This window comes from Salpingoeca rosetta (assembly GCF_000188695.1).
Source record: "Salpingoeca rosetta unplaced genomic scaffold supercont1.27, whole genome shotgun sequence".
In the NCBI taxonomy this organism is placed as follows: domain Eukaryota; class Choanoflagellata; order Craspedida; family Salpingoecidae; genus Salpingoeca; species Salpingoeca rosetta.
This window is the reverse complement of record NW_004754907.1, coordinates 344,825-370,080: the sequence shown is the minus strand read 5'-3', so window position 1 is coordinate 370,080 and position 25,256 is coordinate 344,825. Positions and strand designations below refer to the sequence as shown.

At 57.9% G+C, this 25,256-nt stretch overlaps 4 protein-coding genes across 4 annotated transcripts in view; 3 read left to right on the top strand and 1 right to left on the bottom strand.

The window, feature by feature from the left end:
• Positions 1-42, top strand: part of PTSG_08991 (uncharacterized protein) — a gene marked incomplete at its 3' end in the record, with an annotated part of 16,908 nt that extends 16,866 nt beyond the window's left edge. Inside the window, exon 13 of the mRNA XM_004989732.1 lies at positions 30-42. Coding sequence (XP_004989789.1) covers positions 30-42 — 13 coding nt within the window. The remainder of the gene's footprint in view (positions 1-29) is intronic.
• Positions 43-592: 550 nt separating this feature from the next.
• PTSG_08990 (uncharacterized protein) lies at positions 593-15,166 on the top strand. Its single transcript, XM_004989731.1, has 20 exons — positions 593-1,076; positions 1,402-2,586; positions 2,875-2,945; positions 3,073-3,195; positions 3,338-3,499; positions 3,622-3,678; positions 3,784-3,857; positions 3,983-4,135; positions 4,315-4,435; positions 4,614-4,937; positions 5,179-5,549; positions 5,789-6,574; positions 6,798-6,916; positions 7,145-7,310; positions 7,649-12,037; positions 12,346-12,433; positions 12,478-12,791; positions 13,012-13,085; positions 13,350-13,644; positions 13,982-15,166. The coding sequence occupies exons 1-20, from the start codon at positions 723-725 to the stop codon at positions 14,497-14,499; spliced, it is 9,744 nt and encodes a 3,247-aa protein (XP_004989788.1). The 5' UTR covers positions 593-722; the 3' UTR covers positions 14,500-15,166.
• Positions 15,167-15,513: 347 nt separating this feature from the next.
• On the top strand, positions 15,514-22,553 carry PTSG_08989 (iduronate-2-sulphatase; the record flags this gene model as incomplete). The annotated part of the gene is made up of 21 exons (XM_004989730.1): positions 15,514-15,723; positions 15,891-15,977; positions 16,144-16,191; positions 16,424-16,504; positions 16,780-16,876; positions 17,046-17,100; positions 17,402-17,454; positions 17,604-17,765; positions 18,080-18,198; positions 18,433-18,478; positions 18,763-18,817; positions 19,079-19,199; positions 19,405-19,531; positions 19,904-20,026; positions 20,326-20,415; positions 20,572-20,601; positions 20,820-20,955; positions 21,360-21,402; positions 21,675-21,850; positions 22,063-22,455; positions 22,532-22,553. The coding sequence occupies 20 exons, from the start codon at positions 15,514-15,516 to the stop codon at positions 22,292-22,294; spliced, it is 2,091 nt and encodes a 696-aa protein (XP_004989787.1). The 3' UTR covers positions 22,295-22,455; positions 22,532-22,553.
• Positions 22,554-22,889: 336 nt separating this feature from the next.
• PTSG_08988 (uncharacterized protein) overlaps positions 22,890-25,256 on the bottom strand; it is a gene marked incomplete at both ends in the record, with an annotated part of 14,817 nt that continues 12,450 nt past the window's right edge. The window contains 3 exons of the mRNA XM_004989729.1: positions 22,890-23,517; positions 23,920-24,160; positions 24,494-24,788. Of these exons, the coding sequence (XP_004989786.1) occupies positions 22,890-23,517; positions 23,920-24,160; positions 24,494-24,788 (1,164 nt within the window). The remainder of the gene's footprint in view (positions 23,518-23,919; positions 24,161-24,493; positions 24,789-25,256) is intronic.

Here is a 25,256-nt window from a genome sequence, read left to right as displayed (position 1 = left end):
TTTGCACTCGGGGAGTTGCTTGCAGGCAGGTGTGCGAGGTAAGAGCAATTTTGAAATTGCGCGGGGGGAGTGCTGGTGTTGCGACAGCATTTAGTGTGGGCGGTGGGTGGGTGACGAATATTGGTTTTACATTCGTGGCGTCGTATGTGCGAAAGCAACATTGCTGCAACATTCGGGGTGTCGTTTGGATGTGGCTTGTTTTGCTTGCAGGCAAGATGAAAGATAATTGACCACAGGCTCTTGTGCGTAGCTTACACTTGGTGGATACAACTCGTCGGCGATGTCGTGAGTTGACCTGTTGCTTGTCACGCTTTGTCCCACAAACACGGGTTCCTCTTGTTTGTGTGGGAAAGTGCTCGTGCCGTTGGCAAAAATGACAGGGTGATGACGTGACCCTGCAGAGTTGTCCGCCTTTGTTTATGTTGTGGATATGAGCATTGCTGAGATGAGTTTGCCTTGTTGTTTTGTGTGCTTTCTGACGTGAAAAGTGCTAACACGTTGTTTGCAGCAACCAGTGTGCCGTGTTGCAACTTCATTAGCATCCCCCGTTCCAGTCGGTGCCGTCACCAAACATGCACCGTTTTCAAGCACAGCCGGTATGGCTGGCTAAGACTTGAGGTGTGGCCTTCGCACTTTCCCGCACCACCCGCGTCGACGATATCTCAGCATCAGCAGTACATTCAGCGACGACAGTACCAAACCAACGCAGCAAGGCCACAACCATGAGGTTTGTTGTGGTTGCAGTGTTTGTCGCTGCCACTTGTTGTTGTTGTTGTTGTTTTCCCCCCTCTGCCACAGCGGCAGACGTCCCTGTCGACACAACAACAACCAACGCCGACACCGACACCACCAACACCGACACCGACAAGCCCGTGCCGCTCAGCTTTGGGGACTTCTTCACTGGCGACCGGGATGTGTTCTTTGACTCCGTGTATCAGCATGAGACGCTGATTGACCACCGGCCCACGCCGGACGCCTTCACGCCGCGGCTGCGCCAGATCACAACGCCACTGAACCAAGTGCAGTCATTGTGCCACGCCTTTGAGCAGCAAGACAAGCAGAGCGGCGGCTTCCACGTACGTGTTTGTGTTAGTGTTTTTGTTGTGTTGATGTGTGTGTTTGTGTGTGTGTGTTAGTGTTTGTGTTTGTGTTAGTGTTTGTGTGTGTGTCTGTGCTGGTCTTGCCTCCTCCCCTTGCCCTTGGCCTTGTGCGTTGCCTTTGTGTGTTTGTAATACACGTCATGCTTTCAGCGCTCTTGCCTCCTCCCCTTGCCCTTGGCCTTGTGCGTTGCCTTCCTCAATCACGACTTTGACCTCGACCTTCATTCCCTCACACATGCACACGTACACACACGTACACACATGTACACACACACACACACAACGTACACATGATCCACAGATCAAGGAGCAAGGCGAGACGCGGCAGGTGTCGTCATGCAAGCAGATGGAGGACGAGCTGGCTGCCGGCGCTGGTTTGCTCATCCGCTACGAGGACCTCGTGGACTCCCCCGCCCAGGACCACGTCAAGCAGCTGCAGGACGGCGTGCGCGACGTGTTTGGCACAGAGTCCACCGTCCACCTGTACCACGCCACGCAGAACGAGTCGCGCGCCCTCATGCCGCACACAGACCCCTACGACGTCCTTGTCATCCAGCTCCACGGCTCAAAGCGCTGGACAACCTGCATCCCAGACGCATACGTCTCCGACACCGACACCAACAACGACGGCAGTGGCACCAACGCAGAGGACGACGACAACGCCAACACCGGCACTGGCGACCACGGTGCTTCTGCTTCTGCTTCTGCGTCGTCTTCCTTCCCAAGCCGCCATGGCACACGCGCACGCCCAAGTGAGGCAGAGACCATCAAGCACTTCAACCCTGCGCAGCTGGGCCAGCTGCAGGAGATCCGGCGCCAGAGGCAGCAGGGGTGCACGGCGTACCAGGACGCAGACCTGCGTGGCATGCGCTGCAACGAGTTCACGCTGCGTGCCGGTGACACCATGTACATGCCCAAGGGGATCATCCACTTTGCGCTGTCGGGCGAGGAGGGCTCGTCACATCTCACCATCTCGCTGGAGCGCAAGGGCCTGGCGTGGGCCGATGCGCTCATGCACGCGGCGCTCTCTGGCGCGGACATTGTGGACAACCCGGCGTTCCTTGGCCACTGGAAGAACACGGTGCAGTCGCTCATCAGCGACTACCGCGGCGTGCAGCTGCTGGAGGCCATGCCATCCTGGCACCTCAACACGGGTGCGCTGTGTGCAGCGCGTGGACAGGAACAACAGCAGCAGCTGCAGCAGCACGGTGATGGCAGTGCAGCTGGCGGCGAGCGGGATGAGGCGAAGGCGTTTTTGGCGTCGTTCCAGTCGCTGTGTCGCGAGGTTGGACCCGATGTGCTTGAGACGTACACCAAGGCAAACGACCTGGACGCGTTCCTGAATGCAGACGGCATTGGCGCGCTTGTTGAGCGCGTGTGCAGCGAGGAGTCGGCCGCCGCTGTTGTGGAGCAGCTGTGCGCACGCGGCAAAATGCCCGTGGACGTGACGTCGCCCCGCTTCCGCAAGATGCACGTGCCGCAGATGGTGCGCAACGTGTGCATTTGTGTGTGTGTGTTTGTGTGTGTGTGTGTGTGTGTGTGATGTGCGATGTGTTTGCCTGCTATGTTCATTACTTCATGATAGCTCTGACGTTGTTGGCATGGCCCTGCGCTGATGTGTGCGACCTTGTCCCGGTGACAACAGTGACCCACCGCACGCGCCTTCGCACTCATTAACCCTCATGAACACACACGCACACACACGCACACATTCATACACACGTACTCTCACGCACACACACACACACACACACACTCGCATTGTCCATCACAGGAGCGTGTGCGTCGTGCAACTGTGACGGCCGCATACACCTGCAACACTGGCTGCGATGAAAGCTGTGACACGTAAGGAACCACTTGTGCTGCATATGCCTGGCACTTGCGCTCATGACTCGGAATGCACAGCCCAACTTTATCATACACACATACACACACTCTCACCACTTGCTCGCGTCTTGTCACTTATTACCAGATCAAGCTGCAACCTTGGATGCGACGGTGGCTGCGCAAGTGGATGTGACTCCGGCTGCACCAGCTGCGACACTGGCTGCGACATCTGTTATTCAAATTGCAACACGGGCTGCGACGTGACCACGTGAGCGTAATGCCATGCGGGAGCAATTGAAGTGATGTGCTTGATGTCCTTGACTCCTTGCATCGGTTGCATATTCTGTGGTGCATATGTGTACGCCCTCACTCATTCCCTTACGTCCGCTTTCACTGCACTGTCATCTCAGGTGTACTGGAAGCTGTGACACCGGCTGTGACATTTGCACCACCGGCTGTGACAGCCTGTGCGATGACAGTTGCAACACGGGCTGTGATACTGGCTGTACCCTCAGCTGCGACACGGGTTGCGACACCGGCTGTAACACTGGTTGCGACTGGAGTTGTGACAGGTGCGGGGCAACTCAAGTTTTCTTTGTTGTTTGTGGTGTGCTTTGAGAATTCAATGCATCCTTATGGCCTCGCATGCGGTGACCACCCGTCTGAAGACTCTCATCTTAATGCATGTTTGCAGTTCTTGTGATACAGGGTGTAATGGCAGTTGCGACAGCTATTGCGGGAGCTGTGACAGGTTTGTTCTGTTGATCTCCCTGCTTTCGTCCTTTGTGCTTGTGGTCAATACGTCACATCAAGTCTGTTTCTACTCACCTGACGATGGCTCTGATGTACTCAACAGCTCGTGCGACAGCAGCTGCGACTTCGCGGGCTTTAGCTGCGACTCCAGTTGTGACAGTTCTTGTGATGACACACGTACGAACTTCAAACTAAGCTAGCATGCCTTGACGCTTGAGACTCCACGTGGCGCAGTGATGTTATCCTCACATTCCTTTCTTGCTTACTTCTTTCTCGTCTTGCGACACTTTGTGATGACATAGCTTGCAGCTGTGATACTTGCTACACTGGTTGCGACAGCAGCTGTGATGGGTGCGACGCAAGCTGCACGACTGGGTGTGATGATAGTTGTGATACATGCACCACGGGATGTGATGACAGCTGCACCTCAGGCTGCGATGGAAGCTGTGACGGAGGTACGTGAACCATTGCAGTCATGATGATGTGTGACAACAACGAAGACGCGCCTGCAAAGTCAAAATGTGGGTGTTCATGCGACAAATCACGCCTGACGTTCACGATTGCTCACCTGAACCACCATGCCCTACTGTGCTGTGCTGTGTGCTGTGCTGTGCTGTGCTGTGCTGTGCTTTAGGGTGCAACCTGGGCTGCGATGACAGCTGCGACAGCTCGTGCACACAGTCAAGCTGCGATACGGGATGTACAACCGACTGCAACGGTGGCTGCGACACGGGCTGCGACGGTCCATGCAACACGTAAGTTGGCGAAACAGGTGGTGCTCGCGTTGTTTCCATGGTGGATTGTCTGTGAGCGACACAGACCACTGGTGGCTGCTTGTGGCAGCTCAGCCCTTGTGAAATCGTTTTTGCGCCCTTTCGTTGGTATTCATCACTGTTGCAATCCTGTGCTGTATGCATTGTGCTCGTTGAACAGGGGATGTGATGACAACTGCAACACGAGCTGTGATGAGTGCACGTACAGCAGCTGCGACAGTTCATGTGACGGATCGTGCTCGTGCAACCCGGGCTACTACGGCAGTGGCACGTCGTGCACTGCATGTGGCCCCAACACGTACAGCGCCAGCAGCGGCCAGAGCTCGTGCACACCGTGCGGCTCCTGCGGCTCAAACCAGTACCGCGTCAACTGCGGCGGTAGCAATGATGGTTCGTGCACGTCGTGTGGGTCGTGCCCTGCAGGCTCTGAGCGCACGGGCTGCAGCGGCACCAGCGCAGGCACGTGCTCGCCGTGTGACTCGGGGTGAGTGCACGACATGGCACGTGCAATGTCGCGCGTGCAACTGAATGCAGAGGCATGTGCGTGTATGGGCGTGTATGCACTTGTGTGTGCATGTGTGTGTGCGTGCAAGTGCAAGTGTATTCTATTCATGTGTCTCAATATGTGCGTTCGCTTGTGTTATCGGGTGCGTGACCTCACACAAGGACACACCGTCTTGCTTGCATGCATGTAACGTTGTGTTGCTGCTTTCTTGTCGTTGCAGGACATACAAGACGTCACAGAACAACCAGCCGTGCAGCCCGTGCGGGTCGTGTGCGGCCGGGTACTACCTCGCCGGGTGCGGCGGTTCCAGCGCTGGCGAGTGCGTCGGCGTGCAGTGCAACACGCCACCGAGCGTGAGCCATGGCAGCGTGTCCTCGCTAAGCAACAACGGGCGGTATCCCAGCACAGCGACATACACGTGCGCGCCAGGGTACATGCTGGCCAGCTCCAGCGACAACAAGCTGCAGTGCCAGACAGACAAGACGTGGGCCGGGACGATGCCGCGGTGCATTGGCGTGCCGTGCCCGGGGATCAGCATTGCCCACGGCAGCGTGTCACCGTCAGGCACCATCCGTCATCCATCCACAGCAGGTGTGTGTGTGTGTGTGTGTGTGTGTGTGTGTGTGTGTGTGTGTGTGTGTGTGTGTGTGTGTGTGTGTGTGTGTGTGTGGTTGTGTGTGGGTATGGTGGTGCTGCCCGTGACATGTTGTGTGCATGTGAGACGGGCGTACAGTTGGATTGTGTCTCCTTGTCTCATACACTCATCATCATCATCACGTGTCCCTCCGTCCCCCCTTGTGCGTGCGTGCGTTTTCTTTTTTTGTGTGCAGGGTTTTCGTGCAACACTGGGTACGTGCTGATGGGAGCGACATCTGCGCAGTGCCAGGCGGACGGCACGTGGTCGTCGCCCGCACCGACATGTGTTGGGCGGCTGTGCACCCTGCTGGACACCCCGAACCACGGCAGCGTCTCGTACACAAACAGCCGGCAGTACCCGTCCACAGCTACATACACGTGCCAGGCTGGGTATGAGCTGAGCGACACGGGGGATGCGCAGCGCAGCTGCATTGCCAGCACGGGCGGATTTGGCGGCACGGCGCCGTCGTGTGTGGGGGTGCTATGCAAACCACTGAGCGACCCGCAGAACGGGCACCTGCGCCTGAGCTCGACGCCAGCGCGGTACCCGGCGACGGCGGAGTTCTCGTGCGTGCCCGGATACGAGCTTGTTGGGCAGGAGCAGCTGTCGTGCAAGACGGACAAGACGTGGTCTGCGCCTGCGCCGACGTGCCGTGGAGTGCTGTGCACGGCGCCGAGCATTGACCACGCGCAGGTGTCGGCGACATCTGGGCGGTACCCTGCTGATGCGAGCGTGACGTGTGCACCTGGGTATGGGCTGGTTGGCGCGTCGACGCTGTCGTGCCGCACGGACGGGACGTGGGGCGAGCTGCCCTCGTGCCAGCTGTGCCCGGCCAACTCGTATGCGCCGTCGCCGACACAGCCGTGTGCTTCGTGCCCTTCTGGCACGTCGACCAACGGGCAGACGGGTGCGACCAAGTGCGAGTGCATTGCTGGACACGAGCCCAGCGGCGACGGAAGCACCTGCGTTCCCTGCCAAGGTGAGATGATGACGCAAGTGCGGGTGTGCATGTTGGAGAAGGATCTGTGTTGCTGTGAGGTAATGGCCCATGTTGCAGCGACACAGCGACGTCCTTGTGCTTGCATGCACTCGCACCTGATGTTGTCTCACATGTTCCCTGTATGCCTCACGCCCAATGCGCCCAATTGCGTGCTTGTGCGAACATCATCATCACCACCATCATCATCACCGCTGCGTGCCAGCCAACCACTTCAAACCGGACTTTGGCTCCGTGTCGTGCCAGCCATGCCAATCTGGGTTCCAGACTGAGAACGGCGACTTTACCCGCTGCGTCGGTGTCCCTTGCGACCCCGTGCGAGACGTGAGTCTTCTCCATGCATGTGTGTGTGTGTGTGTGCATGCACGTTAGGCTGTGGGGTGCATGGAGAAGTCCAGGTGCATGTTTCGGTTGCATGCAGGCAAGCACGTTGCCTGCAGGCAAGCGAGACATGCAAGGGTGTGTGGTTATTCATTGTGCTACACTTGACCGTCCTCACATTTTGTGTGCGTGTGCCCTTGTGTACTGCACGTCCCTCCCAACCCCATGCAGATTGAGAACGGCGACCCAGAGAACACCATGATGCACCGGTACCCGGCCACTGTGTCGTATGAGTGCGACACGGGGTTCCAGCTTGTTGGCGATGTCAGTTCCATCACCTGCCAGACAGATGGCACGTGGTCTGCGCTTCCCTCCTGCACCTACATCTGCGGCGATGGTACGGCAATGTTGTCCTTGCTTGCGTACCCATGTTTGGTGTGTGTGCTTGTGTGTGCGTATATATTGTCCACAGGCAAGTGACAAGCTTATCTCGACACACACCCATCACATCCATCATGTCCACCCCACATCTCCCACCAGTTGACACACACACACACACACACACACACACACACACAGACGCACACACACACGCACGCACAAGCGCACAAGCACGTCTATATTCTGCTTGCTGTTTCACCGTTGCTCGCAATTCAACTCCGTCTGCCCCTCACATGTGTTGCTCGCTTGCGTTCGTCCAACACTGCTGGCACGTGTGCATGTGCATGCAACTAGGCCTCGTTGTTGACGGGGAGGAGTGCGACGACGGCAACACAGACGATGGCGATGGCTGCTCGTCCACGTGCCAGCTGGAGGATACACACGCGTGCGTGGACCCTGGCGAGGCGTGCGTGTACTGCAACTTCACGTCGCGGCCGGAGCGGCTGGTGCTTGCGTGCGACGACCCCATGCTGGACACAAAGGTGCAGACGTGGGCAGACGCAACCGGCAACGCAGAGGTGCTGGACCACGAGCACTGCGGCGACCCCTCGCTGTCGTACGTTGCGGGGAAGCCGCGCGGCACGGTGCCGGGGTGCTACCGCAGCGTGTACGAGTTCATGGTTGCGTTCAACGGCGGCAAGGTGATGGAGACGGCGACGGGCGTGGTGCGCGTGTACGACGACACCAAGCCGACGTTCCAAGGCCTGCCGTCATCCACAACAGCAGACTGCCACAGCGTCCCCTCGTTTGCGGATGTGTCGGCATCGGACACGTGCATGGCGTCGTCGCCCGCAGTGAGCAAGCAGGAGGTGCGGACAGACGGGGCGTGCCCGTACGCATACACGCTGACGCGGACGTGGAACACGCAGGACGCGTGCGGCAACGAGAACGCGGCGACGCAGGTTGTGACGGTGCAGGACGTGACCAAGCCGACGTTCACCACGCGGCCCACAGACCGGGTGCTGGAGTGCTCTGCGGACGTGGACGCGGACATTGAGGCGCTGCGCATGAAGCACGTGGACGCGGCAGCATCGGACCTGTGCTCCGACACGCTGTTGTTTGAGACGGTTGAGACAGCGCGGGACCTGAGCGGGTGCGGCGGCACGGGCCAGGTGTCGCTGAAGGTGACGGTGACCGACGAGTGCGGCAACCCGCAGGAGGAGACGGTGACCGTCGACGTGGTGGACAAGACAGCCCCAGTGCCCGTGAACGTGCCTGCGGATGTGACGGTGGAGTGCTCTGCGATCCCGCCCATTGCAGATGACGTGCATGCGAGGGACGCGTGCGGGCTGCGGCGCGTGAATGCGACGGCGAGCGAGGAGCGGCAGGACGGGCCGTGCCCGCACAGCTACGACCTGCTTCGCACATTCACGTTTGTGGACGCGTGCGACAACCCGGTGAGCAGGACGCAGCGGGTGACGGTGCAGGACACGACGGGCCCCGTCATCACGCGGGACGCCGACGACCTGGAGCTGGAGTGCAGCGCAGAGCGCAACGACGACACGATTGCGGCGTGGCTGGCGGTGAACGGCGGCGCGCAGGCCATGGACGCGTGCAGCGGCGTGCACACGCTGACGTGGACGCACGACTACGACCCGCAGTACTACGAGGTGTTCCCTGGCGGCTGCAGCGTGGGCACGGGCCAGGTGCTGGTGACGTTCACGGTTGCGGACGAGTGCGGGCGCACCAGCACGGTGAACGGCAGCATCAAGATTGTGGATACGCGGGAGCCCGCGTTTGTTGCGCCGCTGCCGCCGCTGACGGGGGCGTGCGACGCGGTGCCGCAGGCGACGGTGCCGCAGGCGTACGACAACTGCACGGGGGAGGTGACACCGACGCAGACGACGACGCGGATGGACGGCGACTGCCCACACCAGTACCACCTGATCCACTCGTGGGTTGCGGAGGACGAGTGCGGCTGGACAACGACGACGCAGCAGACGGTGACGGTGACGGACGCTGCGGCGCCCACCATCACCAAGCAGAGCGCAGACAGGACGGTGGAGTGCTCGGTGGCGGACAACGAGGCGCGGCTGGATGCATTCCTGGCGGAGCACGGCGGCGCGCAGGCGACGGAGGTGTGCGGCGGCGTGACGTGGCTGTACTCTGACGTGGACACGGTGCTGGATGTGGCGCAGGGCGCGTCTGGGGACGTTGTGGCGCAGGACGGGTGCGGGACGACGTTCACGGCGACGGCGCACTTCTATGCTGTTGACGAGTGCAGCAACGCGGCGAAGACGACGGCGACGTTCACTGTGCAGGACACGCTGGCGCCCGTGCTTGACACGCCGCCGGCGGCGTCGATTGACGCGTCGTGCGATGCGGTGCCCGCGCTGAGCAACATCAGCGCAACGGACATGTGCGCGGGCGCGCTGGTGGCTGTTGCCAGCGAGGAGCGGCTGGACGGGCGGTGCACGCACACGTACACGCTGTCGCGGACGTGGATGGTGCAGGACCCGTGCGGGCACATGACAACCAAGTCGCAGCTGGTGCACGTGGACGACAGCGCGGAGCCCGTGATCACCAAGGAGGCGGAGGACCTGGTTGTGGAGTGCAACGCGGAGACGGACAGCGTGATTGCGGCGTGGCTGGAGGCGCACGGCAACGCGGCGGCGGCAGACGCGTGCGACCGGGAGCTGACGTGGCAGCACGACTTTGAGAGCGTCAAGTACCTGCTGCAGTACGGGTGCGGGTCGAACGCGGTGAACGTGACGTTCACGGTGATGGACGACTGCGGCAACGCGGCTGAGACGCAGGCGCGTGTGGTTGTGCAGGACACGACGGCGCCGTTCTTCACGCAGCTGCCGAGCGACGACCGCGCGGAGTGCGACCCGACGACAAACCAGAACACGCTGGATGCGTTCCTGGCGACGTACGGCGGCGCGCGGGCGTCTGACGTGTGCGGCAGCGTGGTTGGGCAGGACGTGGCGTGGTCGTACGTGGTGGACCTGCAGACGGTGTGCGGCAACGCGTACGACAGCGTGGTGACGTTTACGGCGACGGACCACTGCGGCAACAACGTGAGCGCGACGGCGACAATGGCGTTTGAGGACACGCAGAAGCCCGTAATCAAGCTGCGTGGCGCGGATCCGCAGCTGGCGCAGGTTGGGTTCCCCTGGCTAGACCCCTCTGTGGACCTTGCTACGGACCGGTGCCACCAGGAGCTGACGCCGTTTGTTGAGGTGGTGAACCCGCCCAACACGACGCAGGTCGGCAACGTGACGGTGTTCTACCGGGTTGAGGACGCGTGCGGGTATGTTGGGCTGGCGAACCGCACGGTGCATGTGCGGGACACGCTGCCGCCGGAGGTTGAGGTGCTTGGGCCCGGGGAGATGTTTGTGCGGGCCGGCTCGACGTTCTACGACCCGGGCGTGCGTGCGCGGGACAACGTGTGGCCGACGGTGAGCGTGGAGACGGTTGTTGTTGCGGACGGCGCAGAGTCGCGGGCGGTGCACGAGGCGCCGCAGGCGCAGGGGCGCGAGGTGTTCCATGTTGTGTACACGGTGCGGGATGGCAGCGACAACCAGGTGACGCAGGTTGGGCGGACGGTGCACGTGCTTGCGGCGCCGGAGCGGTCGCCTGCGTCGTCGTCAGCAACACTGTCGTTTGACTTTGGGGTGACGCTTGCTGTTGCGGATGTGCCTGGCGGCGGTGCTGGCGGTGCTGGCGGGCGGCGCGAGGTGTACTCTGTTGCGCGGGCGGTGACGAGCGTGTCGGTGGACCCGGCTGCGCACACGCTTGAGGCGGACGGGCTGGACGTTGTGCTTGGCGGGGACGTGGAGGACTTTGTGGTTGAGGGCGGAGACGGCAGCAGCGCGTCGCCGGGGGCGGCGTATGTTGAGCTGCACGTTGTTGTTGGGGGCGCAACGGCGGACGTGGTTGAGGCTGCGCGGGCGTCGCCCAAGGTTGAGGCGATGACTGAGCTGACACGCGCGGTGTCGTTCTTTGGCTCGATGCGCAACGCGGACGGCGACTGCGCGGGGCTGGACACGATTCCGGATGCGCTTGCGCGGCACGGACGCACGTATGTGAGCGCGGAGTGCGAGGGCTGCCTGTGCGTGTACGAGGCGCTTGAGCCGTCGTCGGAGGGCGAGTTTGATGCGCCGCAGCTTGAGGAGACGGTGCAGTACCACGTGACGCTGCGGCCGTCGGACAACCGGGCCTTCAACCTGGCGCAGCTGCGCCTCAAGCTTTACGAGCTGGGCGTTGTGCCGGTGCTGCTGCGCTTCGAGCCCACGCCGGCGCCCACGACAACGACCACCACCTCCACCACATCCGCCGCCACCACCACTGACACCACGACAAGCGCTGCACCGACGTCTGCTGCTGCAGGTGGCGCTGGCACAGCTGCGGCAAACGCGACCGCTGTCAGTGGCAACGCAACAGCAACAGTGACTGCAACGGGTGGTGCTGGTACATCGTCCAGCACAACGACGACGAGCACGACGACGACGACGAGCACGACGACGACCACGACGCAGGCTGTTGAAGCAGTGACGTTTGTGACGCGAACGCCGTTGCCAAAGGGAAGCGATGCACTGCTGCCTGCGCGGGCTGTTGTTGAGAATGTGCGTGCGGTTGTTGCGACGCGGGTGGAGATGGCTGTGACGCCTGACCTGACGCGGGTGACGCTGCTGAACCAGTTCTACCACCTCGGCATCGTTCCCAAGACGTGGTCCATGGGTAAGCCTACAAGTTTGTGTGTGTGTGTGTGTGTTTTTGTTCTTGTGGAGTGGAGAGGGAATGTTGCTGGGGTGTGGTTGTAGTATGTTGCCCCACGTGGACGGGCTTGCTCTTGTGTGTTTGTTGTCGTTACGTTACGTTACGTTTGTGTGTGTATGTGTGTGTGTGTGTGTGTGTGTCGACATGCTATCCCATGTGCGGTGGTATGGAAGGTGCTGGGGATGCTTGCATCCGTGATGTGCACTACTGTCCTGTGCGTTTGCTCACACGCGCGTTTGCGTGGTGTCTTGGGTTGTGCTGAAATGCAGAGGCACGCGAGTCTGAGACGGTGCTTGTTGTTGTGACGTACAACGACGTGACGGCGGCAGCGGTGGCTACGCTGGAGAACGAGGTGACGTGGGTGCTGGGTGCCGGTGTCTGTGACGTACCTGTCGACGGAGCCGCTTACGCCGCCCGCGTGGTCGTGCAACTACACGGTGGACACGGCCCGGTGTTGGGGCGAACATGACTGGCGCTGCAGCGGCGGTGAACGAGACGCTGCACATGCAGGGGCTGACGCAGGGGGTCGACTACCGACTGCACGGGTGCGACGGCGACGTGAATGCGAGCGCAGCGTGTGTGATTGAGACGCGTGCTGCGCTTGGCGGCGGTGTACTGCTTGCGCTTGAGGCGTGGCCGGCGGTGGTTGCTGTTCGGGATGACGGATGCGTGACGCTGGACGACCTCCTGCTCGCCTCCATCAAGGCCAAGCTTGGTAGGGTGTGATGTTTGGGGTGTTTGTGCATGAGATTTGTGTGTGTGTGTGTGTGTATTCGAGTGTGTGGGCTGTGTATGGGCTGTGTATGGGCTGTGTGTGTTGTCTGCACTCGTCGTTGTGTGTGTGTATTGTGCTGCTGTGCCGTTGCCTGCAAGCAATGATACTCACGTGGAACACTGTGCCATGTTGGTGCTGCTGCGTGTGTGCTGGTTGACAGGTGGTCTGCTGCCGTACCCGGTGGACCGGGTGACGTTTAGCGTGGATGATCCGAGCCTGCGTCGTTCATCACAGGTCGGCATGTTGGAAGAAGGGTGTGTGTGACTGGCACAGATCAATGTGCGCGTGGGTGTGTTTGGGTATGGGTGTTGATGTTTGATTTGGGATGTGCACTGTCAGCTCGTGTTGTTGTGGTGCATGTCTACTGGCAGCAACGCATATGCATGTGCGCTGGTGCACGTGCTGACTCGCTTTCATCCACAGCTCATGCACAACAAACATACACCACATACCTACCTCATCATCACCAACACCCGAACCACCCACATGCACACGCAGGTGTCTGTGACGGTTGGGTTTGGTGGGGTGAGCGACCCTGCTGTGATTGCTGGGAGCCCTGGCGCGGACTTTGATGTGCCGGATGACCGGTACGAGCTTCGGTTCCAGGTTGTCAACGCGACGGATGCCGAGGCGCTGGCGCTTTCGGCGCTGGATGCTGCACGTGTGCCGACGATTGAGGTTGAGGTGAACGGAGACCAGGTCCGTGCCGTTGTTGTGACGCGGCTGAGCGGCGACCATGTTGCAGTCTTGGATGCGCAGCCAGATGTTGTCAACGGCACCATTGTTGGTCCAGGTTGGTATATTCGTGTGCATGTGAATGTTTGCGCGCACGTGCGTGTGCATTTGTGTGTTGTGCACTTCGCTTGTATTTGTGTGTGCGTGTGCGTGTACTGCTTGCACTTGCATGCAGGCATGTGTATGGTCGGTCACACGTGTGTGTGTGTGAGTGATGTGATTGCGCGGAGAAGCACTTGCTTTGCTTGGGACAATGACGGATGCGCTTGCAACGACGTTGCCTGTCTTGCACTGACGCTGAGGCTGACTCTGTGTGTGTGTGACTCTTGACAACTGTTGTGCTGGGCCGTACCTCACCGCGTTTGGTTTGCATGGCTGCTGTTTTGCTGCTGTAGTGTCGCTGAATGCGCAGCTGGCGCTTGAGGATGCAATTGAGGCGCTGCTGCGGCTTGTGCGGCGCGGGGAGGTGGAGGCGATTGTTCTGGGCCGCCGCGTGCCTGCGGTGACCATTGAGCGGCGCACAAGGCAGCCAAGGAGCGACAGACGGTGGCGTTCACGAACCCGGCATACGACACGCCAGGCGACATCACGGCGTGGGGCGCTGACGACACTGGCGAGTACCAGGACTTTGATGCTGTGCAGGGCGATGGCAACGACCTGTACGATGAGCCTGCACTGGCGCATGGCAAGGGCCGCGTTGTGCACAACCCGCTGTACGACGGCGTTGATGAGGATGCGGCGATGCTTGGTATGTACGCAGATGCAAGCATGCTGCGGTCCAGCGGCGGCGGCGGCGGCGGTGAGGATGACGCTGGCGAGACATACATGGCCATTGGCGAAGAGGGTGCTGTGCTGTTTGGTGACGAGGAGGAGGGTGTGGACGAGGCAGACTATGCCGACTTGGAGGAGATAGGGTACCTTGACGTTGGGCCCGAAGCTGAGGGTGATGGCGCTGATGGCGATGATGCTGACGTGGAGGCGATGTACGAGGACATGGCAGACACGTCTGACGAGGAGCACGGGTTTGGGTCAGACTATGACGAGGTGGACGGAGCCCAGGCTGCCGCAGAGGATTCCGATGAGTGATGCGGCGATGCGGTGATGCGGGGCTTTGAGCACGCATGTTGTGTTTGTGATTTGTTCATTTTGTCGTTTACTTGCCGTTGTGGTTTGTGTTCGTTGCTTTGATTTGCTGCTGCCTCTCTGAGCTGAACGGCTTTGGTGAGGGAGGGATGTTTGCTCAAGCCTTCTTGGTCCGCCAGTTCTGTGCTTCCTTTTTATGTTTTAAACGCTTAGCTGCGAGCGATCAAGTGTGTTTTGGATTTGTGTGTGAGGCATGATTGGGTGGTTTTGATGTTTTGTTGCAGGCACTCACTCACTTGCTGCAGTGTTTCATTTGTCCTTTCATCTGCTGTTGGTGCTTCTTTCTTCGCCTTGGCTACTCCCTTTTCCGCTACTTGTTGGTTTTGCAAGTGCATGTTCGTTCCTGCTGCACCTTACTCAGTTACTCTCCTGTTATCCTACGCTTGCTGTTGCGCAGTTGAACAAGTACACGAAGCGAGGCGAGATATCAAAGGGAGGAAGAAGATAAGTTCTTTCAAGGGCAAAGGTCCATATACAAGAGATACAGAGAGATACGTGTCCCCAAGGACCCCGCAACTCCTCGCAGTCAGTCGTCAAGGTAAAGAAGGTCACAACATCAAGACAGCAAGACGATCCTTGAAGCCTTGGGCCTTTGGGCAACTTTGCTTCCTTGCTTGCAAGCACAAGCACAACGCGTTGGACATTTTGCAAATTGCACCTGCCCCCTGCAATTGGCACAGTGTTAGCAAATGGAAACAACTAAGAGAAGCAAGCGACCTGCAACACCACCACCAGCACTGTCATCGCCATCCATCAATCTCATCCATCGCGTTCAGAGGGGGGAATGTGGCAGGTCGGAAGGCTGCAGGCTCAGCCATCAGCCCAGGCTCTGAGCAGGCACCTGCGGCGCTTCCATGCTGCGAGAAGCGTGTCTTCGCCCAAGCCCACCAATGCAGCCCACCAAGCAGCCGTTGTTTCTTATTATGACGTGCTTGGCGTTGACCGCTCCGCCTCTGCACAGGACATCAAGAAGGCTTATTATCAACAGTCCAAGGTGCGTTGCGGCAAACAATTTGCCTGAGCGTGCAGTGGAAAGTGGTGATAGGGGATGGTTGGGGGATGGGTGGCGTGTACCTTCACCTTTTTCTTCCCATGGTCGCATGAACTCCCCACACTTTTGTGCCTTCACGTCTCATTGCTTTGTTTGTTGTGTTTGTTCAGATCTGGCATCCAGACAAGAACCCCGGAGACGCAGATGCCGCGGACCGCTTTGCTTTGTTGACTGAGGCATACAACATCCTTTCACAGGTGTGTGAGACGCCGTTTAAGCGCTGGGGGGGGGGGCTGCGTGCATGTGCGTAATGATGATGATGATGATGATGATGATGATGATGATGACGCGTCATAGAAACGCCAGTGCTGTTGTCGAACTGTGTATTGATGTGAGTCCTTGTGACTGGGCCCTTTCTGCCAGACCGAATCCAGAGCGCAGTATGACCGCGGAGCCGCTGTGTCGACACAGGTGCGTGCGTAGGTGCGTATGTGCGAGCTTGGGAGAGTGAGTGGGAGAGTGAGTGAGCATGTCAACGGTCATGTATGCATTCGGATTCATTTCAACATGCGTTCGATGTGGTCCTCAGCATGCTTGTTCGCGTGCTATAGACTGCTTTGTTGCTGTGTGCATCATCATTCCCGTCCAGTGTTTGTCAGCACGGGTTTGGCAACATGCTCATGACGTTGGTGGTGTCATACAGCCTGGTGCGTCGCCCGGGCCGGTGTTTCGAAACCAAAGGCGTCAGGGACCACTGAACTACAACACACAGTTTGACTTTCAGGTGTGCGTGCGTGCGTGCGTGGATGCGTGCGTGCGTGTGTGTGTGCGTGTGTGTGTGTGTGTGTGTTTGTGTGTGTGTGTGTGTGCGTGCGTGCGTGTGTCTTTGTGTGTGCGCGTATGTGTGTGTGTGTGTGGGGGGGGGGCTCATCTGTCTTCGCACAAGATGATTCACATGCCATCTCATCGCACCCTTCATGCCCTGCTTGTTTTCGTCCATTCCCCTTTGTTCCACCACACTTTCCGTCCTTTTCTTTTCCGCTCGCTTTGTTTGCACAGGAATATTACAAGAAACACTATGGAGACGCCATCCGACGAAAGAAGGAACGCGAGCAGCGCTTCGAGCGATACAAGCATGTCCTGGACCAAGACACAGGTAGGCGTGTACATGCGTGTGTGAACATGTGCGTGCGTGCGTGCGTGCGTGCGTGTGTATGTATGTATTTCGCTGTCCTTTGTGGGCTGCATTCGGACAGTGTGGTGTCTTCTTCCGCGTCGTTCTCTTCTCCTCACACACACGCACATGTGCGCGTGTGTGTTTGCAGGGAACTTTGTTACCCTGTTGACGTTTTGCCTCATGTGCGCGTATGTGCTCACAAAGTAAAACCCCCAGAGACTGCTCGGCAAGGCGGTGCTGTTGGTGAAGAAGGAGGGGGAAGACATTAACTGCAGCAGTGGATGTAGCAGTGGTTGTAACAGCAAGCGCAGCACACACACACACACACACACACACACACACACACACACACACACACACACACACACACACACACACACACACACTCTCTCTCTCTCTCTCTCTCTCTCTCTCTCTCTCTCTCACGTGCGCTCTGCGCATCGAGTTCAAATTTTTCTCTCCTCATCCCCATCTTTTGCGCATTCACACTTGAACCGCACATAGCCTGGCCAAGAAGACTGGATCTGTTATCTTCGACCGCGCCTACGTCCAACAAGGTTTGGCATTTGAGCCACCCACATCACAGACGTACATCGTAGACACACATCGTAGACACACATCGCAGCAGCCACCGCTTCAACGCACGCTGCTTGCACACGTGATGCCACGTTCTCACGCATATTTGCACGTGCTTGTGTACTTCCAGCCATTTGCTGCCCAAGCCGATCGTCCTTCCTGACAGGCCGACGCCCGGATACTACCAAAGTCTGGGACCTCGACACGTACTGGCGGCAGGCTGGCGGAAACTTCACCACCTTGCCAGAGGTGTTCAAGGAGAGCGGTTACTGGACCGTGGGCATGGGCAAAGGTCGGCAGCAAGCATACCCCTCAATGAAACCGCATGTTCCGCTCCATGCACCCAAACCTGTTCACACACACACACACACACACACACACACACACACACACACACACACACACACACACACACACACACACACACACACACACGCACACGCACGCACACGCACGCACAGACACATACACACACACGCACACACACATACACAGACACACACGCACAGACACACACACATACACGCGCAGACACACACACACATACAAACCGCACTGCCTGTGTCTTCATTCCCTCCCCCCCCGGCCTGCGCTACTTGGCTGCAGTGTTTCATCCGGGCTTCAAGGACGATGCACCGTATTCATGGTCGGAGCCATATTACCACCCAGATGACGGTGGCATTGGCGAGAACATGACAGACTGCTACACGGAAGTGAAGGAGCCGGTACGTTTGATAATCAAGACCATTGATTCGCTGGCACTGCCTGTCTTGCCTGCAGTAGACGAAGAAGTGTAACTTCTTTTTTTTTTTGTCTTGCATACGCTCCCGTGTTTGCACGTGTGGAAGGACTTCAAACGTTGCACTTCTGCGCACGCTTGAACACAATTATCAAGCCGTGTGGGGCTCACACATGCGCTCGTGCGCATCTGCTGTCTTGTGGTTGTTGCTTCCACCCAGATTACGGACGATGACATCAGTGACGGCATGGTGGCGCGCTATGCAGGTGTGTTGACCATGTACCCCGCCGCGTTTGCTGTCGTGCCGTGTCGGCAGTTGGCAGTTTGGTTCTGCGAGCGGGCGTGTCTGTGTATGTGTATGTGTATGCATGTGTATGTGCATGTGTATGTGTATGTGTGCGTGCTTTGCAACTTCTTGCTTGGTTGTCTCAAACGGTCGTGAATGGGCACAGCGATGCACTAACCGTTGTCAAGGGTGCGCTCGAAATACTTATTCACCACTTCACATTGCAATCTTACGGTCTACCTCCGTGTGTTTGTGTGGCGTCAGAGCGAATGCTTCAGGAGGCGGCAAAGAAGAAGAATCCTTTCTTCGTCGCCGTTGGGTGCGTCTCACTTGTGCATCACACACCACCTCATGTACAGCCTTGATTGGTGCCTGATATGCGCGTGTTAAGGTGCGCACGTGCACACAGTGCATATGACACGGTGCAATGTGCACGCAATACCGGTCGTTGGGACATTTAGCGACAGCTATTGTCGAGTTCACTCCCACCTTCGCTCTCACACACACACACACACACACACACACACACACACACACACACACACACACACACACACACATACACACAAAATGTCCACAGGTTCCGCCGTCCTCACATGCCGTGGAATGTGCCGGCCAAGTACTACGACATGTACCCGCCGTCCAACATCACGCTCGCCGACCACAACCAGCCGCCAAAGAACTACGGCGACGCACAGAAGGTGTGTGTGTGTGTGTGTGTGTGTGTGTGTGTGTGTGTGTGTGTGTGTGTGTTTAGCTGTGTTTTATGTTATGTACTGCGTCGCGTGCGAACAGCGAGGAATGGCGTCCTCGTGCGGTGGGTTGTCATGTCTTCTCATCGCCACCATCATCACTGCAACTACCATTCCACACGACGACGACGACGACCACCACCACCACCACCAGTGGAGCTGGGATCCGCAGAGCGGGCCGCGGCACTGCGGATATATGAAGAAGATGTCGCAGGGCACCCCGCCCCCATATGGCGAATACGCGCTCGTTCCAGACTGGCTCTCGTTGCTCTTCCGCAGAGGTGGTGACCCGGCGGTGCTCTGGGGGAGGGGGCCGTTGTTGTTGTTGTTTAAGTTGCTGTTGTTGTTGTTTATGTTTAAGTTGTTGTTTGCTGGGGCGTGATGTGCTTTGCTGCACTTGTGCCGCCGCCCTGTGGCCGCATTGTCATGTGAAGTGAAGGGTGATGTTGTGGCTGGGCTGTGGTTGTGGTATTTGTGCTGCTTCACGGCTTGTGCTGCATCATTGGTGTTGGTGCTCTCGCCCCTTGTGTTCTCCGCAACCACCGTGCGTGCGCACGTTTTCGCTTCACACTCACCTCAACACACCCAATTCCACCATTTCCACTCAATCCCACCGCTCCCTTCGTCCATCTCCTTGCATGGTGGCTGTGCAGGGTACTTTGCGTCTGTGACTGCGACTGACCGCAACGTCGGGGTTGTGCTTGACGCGCTGCACAAGACGGGAAAGGCGAACAACACCATTATCATCTTCTTCGGCGATCATGGCTGGCACCTCGGTTCGTTCTCTCAACAACACCCCTGATTGGTTTCGTGCTGAGTCACCTGTGCAAAGCATGTGTGTGTGTGTGTGTGTGTGTGTGTGTGTGCGCTCGGCAGCATGTCTTGAGTCACATTCACGATGTCGTATCCCAGGAGACAACACACTTCCCTCCTCTCTTCACTCCTTCACTCGCACACACGTCCACAACAATGACAAGTTAGTGTTGATGCCAACACCAAACTCACCTTCTCCTCGTCCCATTTGCCGCCCTCATCCGACCACACTCCACCCTCATGTGTACCATTCTACCGCCAGGCGACCAGGGCGAGTTTGGAAAGAAGACCAACTTTGAGCGCGGGACGCGCACGCCACTCATTGTCCACATCCCACCCTCGCTGCAGCACGGTGCGTGTATGTATGTATGTATGTGTATGTGTGCGTGCTTTTGTGTGCATGCATCTGTTGTGAGTGCATGCTGACACCTCACGATTCACCCCATCCCCCCCTTTGTCGTGCAACAATTCACTCGCGCGTCCCCACCAACCCACTCACCAACACCAGAGTTCCCCGAATTGTACAAGAAGCAAGGAGGTGCGGATTGTTCTCGACGGTTTTCGCCATGACGCGTGCTGACGTGACAATGCCCCTACATTGCAAGCACATGCACACTGTTTCTCTCGCTCCGTTTTCACACGCTACTCGCACATAAGCACACACGCACACGAACACGCACACTAATCCCACAATCCCACAAACACACACACACACCACACGTCCATGCACAAACCCACACCAACGTTGTCGCGCAGGCCAGCGAACCAACGCACTTGTTGAGTTTGTGGACATCATGCCAACCATCATGGATCTTGCCGGTCTCTCCGCCCCCGCCATTTGCCCCAACGTGTCCAAGGACGTGAAGCTCTGTGCCGAGGGCGTCTCTCTCAGGTGTGAACATGCGGCTGCTTTCGTTGCTCGCTCCCTGGCTTGCTGTTGATTTCGTTGGTTGTGTCTCCTTCGTTCTTCGATGATGGCAGTACGAAGCGGGGCCTGTGTTAGTGTTCTGCTGCGTTGTACTTGCGATTCGATTGCCCCGGTGCATGTGACGTGGGCCGTACTTGCACCCCATTCCCCCCGCCTCCACCTCCTCGTCTGGTTGCTCTTTGTGCTGCGAGTGCTTGCTTTCATCCACACCCCATGTGCTCGTGCCATTAGCCACACTTATCATCGCCATTGGGCTTGTGCCAATATCACCGTGGATATGGGTACTTCTCACCAACTGTCCCCGCCCCGAAATACGACACGCACATATGTACAAACACGCACGTATACGCACACGCACACACGCACAGGCCCGTGCTGGCAAAGCCCTGGGCCTCCTCGGATTTCAAGGACGTGAGTGGTGCAACATGTGCCAATTTGTTGCGTGGCTGCGCCATGAAGCCTGTGCTGAGAGCGAGCGTTTCTCTGCCCAGCCGTGTTTGTGGGCAATGCGCTGGCGTTCATTACATCGTACAGCCCAAAATCTTGTGCATGCAATTGTGGGTTTGCGTCCACTCTTTGCCCACACCCCGCTGCACTTGTCCACGTGGATATGGTGCTTGCCACCCAAACTCTCACGTACACACACACACACACACACACACACACACACACACACACTCCAGGCCGTCTTTATGCAATACGCCCACTGCATGCATGACGATTTCATCTGGCACGACGGCTGCAAAGACCCCGCGGAGCCGAAGGTGATGGGTACGCCGTTCGCACACGCAGGTGGCGGTACATTGAGTGGGTGCGCATCGACAAGACAACCTTCCCGCCCACCATTCACTGGGACCAGGTGAGCTAATGGCCGCGCCTTTGGTTGTTGCGTGTGCAACCGCCACCGCAATTAGGGCAGCTTGAGCAACCTGCAAGACACGCACGCACGCACGCACGCACGCAAGCACGCACACACACACACACACACACACAAACACACACACACACACACACACACACGCACACACACACACACACACACAACACGACACGGCACGCCATTGTCAACAGGTGCTTGGTGTGGAGCTGTACGACCACACAGAGGACGACACTGTGGAGAATGTCGCCGAAAGCGTCAACCTGGCCGGCACCATGCCTGACGTTGAGCAGCATCTTAGCCGCATCCTACACAACGGCTGGCGACACTCGCTGCCGTCAAAGTAGCTGTGGTTGCTGTCGGTGTTGTTGCTGCTGTAGTTGTCCCAACACATCTGTGTTTGTGGCTTGCACGTACTGCGGATGATGGTTGTTTGCTTATGCCGCTGTCTGGGTGTGTGTGCAGGCGTGCACCTATTATCCCGCTTCTTGTTAAGTGAAGTTTCTTTGCGGGTCATCGTTGATCATTCTCAAATACACATGCATGGGCAACGGTCGATCAACAACATGTCCCCATCAACACGCAAGGTTAGGAAAGAGAGCGAGGGGGGATTCTGTCGTGTGGTGAAGCATGGCGATACAGCGCACGCCCACATGCACACAGCCCCAAAACATAACACAGAAAGAAGCAAAGACGAAAGCAAAGAAAGCAATTGAACCAAAGATGTCGCAGTCACGTGCTGAAGAGGTAAGGAGGGACACTCGAAGTCAGCCTGTCACGTGCCATTTCACGCGGAGGCAAGCAACCAAATGACGCAAAACGAAAGCATGACACACACATACACACACATACACACACATACACACTCATACACACATTGCGCGAGCACACGCGGACAGTTGACATTCGTAAACAACTAGAATGGTGTGAAACACTCAAGGACATCAGGAGCATGCAAGGCGAAATCAAAATACATCTCCATACCACGGGCACAACGTGCTTGAGTACATAAACACCACAATCACTGGCTGAGCGTGGCCATGAAGTCGTCTTCATTAAATCCAAGCTCGCCAATGTCGGCATACTCGTCCTCCTCTTCGCCAAACATAAACGCGCCATCCTCTCCAATTTCCATGTACGTCTCGCTCGTGTTCCCATCCGCAACTTCCATGTACGCCTCGTCGCGAGCTTCGTTGGGGTCACACGTCATGTACTCTTCTTGGACGGGGCCGTTGGCATCGCCGAATTCGAAGTTGGGGTTGAAGCCGGGAAGCGTCGATCGCAAAGCGCTGGCATCAGCGTACATGGCATTAGCCTCGGGTGCACGCTCAGCCTCCTCGCCGAGGTACAGCGGGTTGTGCACAACGCAGCCCTTTGAGCGAAAGACTGAAGGTTCATCGTACAGGTCATTGTCATCATAGTCTGCATCAGTCGTATCTTGGTAGAACGCCGTGTTGACAGAAGCAATGTCGCGAGGCCTGTCGTATGCCGGGTTCGTGAACGCCACCGTCTGTCGCTCCTTGGCTGCCTTGTGCGCCGCTGGGGGCGACACCCCGCGCCGCCGCCGCCCAATCACCGCAAGCACAACAGCAGCAATCAGCACCACGCCGCCCACAATCGCAACAGCAATCTGCCACGCAGCGGTCCCACTGTTCACACACACAAACACACACACACACATAATTTAACAACACAGTTTGCAAGAATGGACGACACACACACACACACACACACACACACACACACACACACACACACACACACACACACACCACACACCACCATACCAGCAGCAGTACATCGTGTGAGTGGAGCGTGTGTCAGCAGCAGCAACAAACAGCAATTGACCAAAGCAGGTCAGACGCAAGCTAGCATACTGCATGGCACGGCAGTCGGAGCAGCGCTGCACCGGTGTGCGCGCACAATATACGGAGGCAACACAACCAAGCAACCAACCAACCACCCAAGCAAGCAGGCAACAAGCCATATCAACAAGCAATGGCGAGTGCTAGAACAACTTCAGCCAGTCAGTCATGGGTACACAAACTCACGCTGCCGACGACTTGGACGTCTGCTTGTTGCCAGGCCCGATGGTCGTGACCGTCGCGTTGGTGCCGGTGGTGGTTGTGGTGGTTGTGGTTGTTGTTGTGGTGGTGGTGCTGGTGTATGGCGTCTCAATGGTCACCGCAGGCACGCGGCGGCCCAGAACAATCGCCTCCACCTCCCCGCGCCGCACAAGCCGCAGCAGCGCCTCAATTGCATCCTCAAGCGCCAGCTGCGCATTCAGCGACACTGCAGCAGCAAAACAGCAGCCATGCAAACCAAACGCGGTGAGGTACGGCCCAGCACAACAGTTGTCAAGAGTCACACACACAGAGTCAGCCTCAGCGTCAGTGCAAGACAGGCAACGTCGTTGCAAGCGCATCCGTCATTGTCCCAAGCAAAGCAAGTGCTTCTCCGCGCAATCACATCACACACACACACACGTGTGACCGACCATACACATGCCTGCATGCAAGTGCAAGCAGTACACGCACACGCACACACAAATACAAGCGAAGTGCACAACACACAAATGCACACGCACGTGCGCGCAAACATTCACATGCACACGAATATACCAACCTGGACCAACAATGGTGCCGTTGACAACATCTGGCTGCGCATCCAAGACTGCAACATGGTCGCCGCTCAGCCGCGTCACAACAACGGCACGGACCTGGTCTCCGTTCACCTCAACCTCAATCGTCGGCACACGTGCAGCATCCAGCGCCGAAAGCGCCAGCGCCTCGGCATCCGTCGCGTTGACAACCTGGAACCGAAGCTCGTACCGGTCATCCGGCACATCAAAGTCCGCGCCAGGGCTCCCAGCAATCACAGCAGGGTCGCTCACCCCATCAAACCCAACCGTCACAGACACCTGCGTGTGCATGTGGGTGGTTCGGGTGTTGGTGATGATGAGGTAGGTATGTGGTGTATGTTTGTTGTGCATGAGCTGTGGATGAAAGCGAGTCAGCACGTGCATCAGCGCACATGCATGTGTGTTGCTGCCAGTAGACATGCACCACAACAACACGAGCTGACAGTGCACATCCCACATCAAACATCAACACCCATACCCAAACACACCCACGCGCACATTGCTCTGTGCCAGTCACACACCCTCCCCTTCCTCTTCCAGCATGCCGACCTGTGATGAACGACGCAGGCTCGGGTCATCCACGCTAAACGTCACCCGGTCCACCGGGTACGGCAGCAGACCACCTGTCAACCAGCACACACGCAGCAGCACCAACATGGCACAGTGTTCCACGTGAGTATCATTGCTGCAGGCAACGGCACAGCAGTACAATACACACACAACGACGAGTGCAGACAACACACACAG

What these genes read in the sequence shown, in the direction of transcription:
- PTSG_08990 (XM_004989731.1), top strand. Translation starts at nt 723, where the DNA reads ATGAGGTTTGTTGTGGTTGCAGTGTTTGTCGCTGCCACTTGTTGTTGT. An exon ending in ACGCTGGAGAACGAGGTGAC is followed by an intron (nt 12,434 to 12,477) that starts GTGGGTGCTGGG and finishes CTGTCGACGGAG; the next exon opens with CCGCTTACGCCGCCCGCGTG. An exon ending in CGGCACCATTGTTGGTCCAG is followed by an intron (nt 13,645 to 13,981) that starts GTTGGTATATTC and finishes TTGCTGCTGTAG; the next exon opens with TGTCGCTGAATGCGCAGCTG.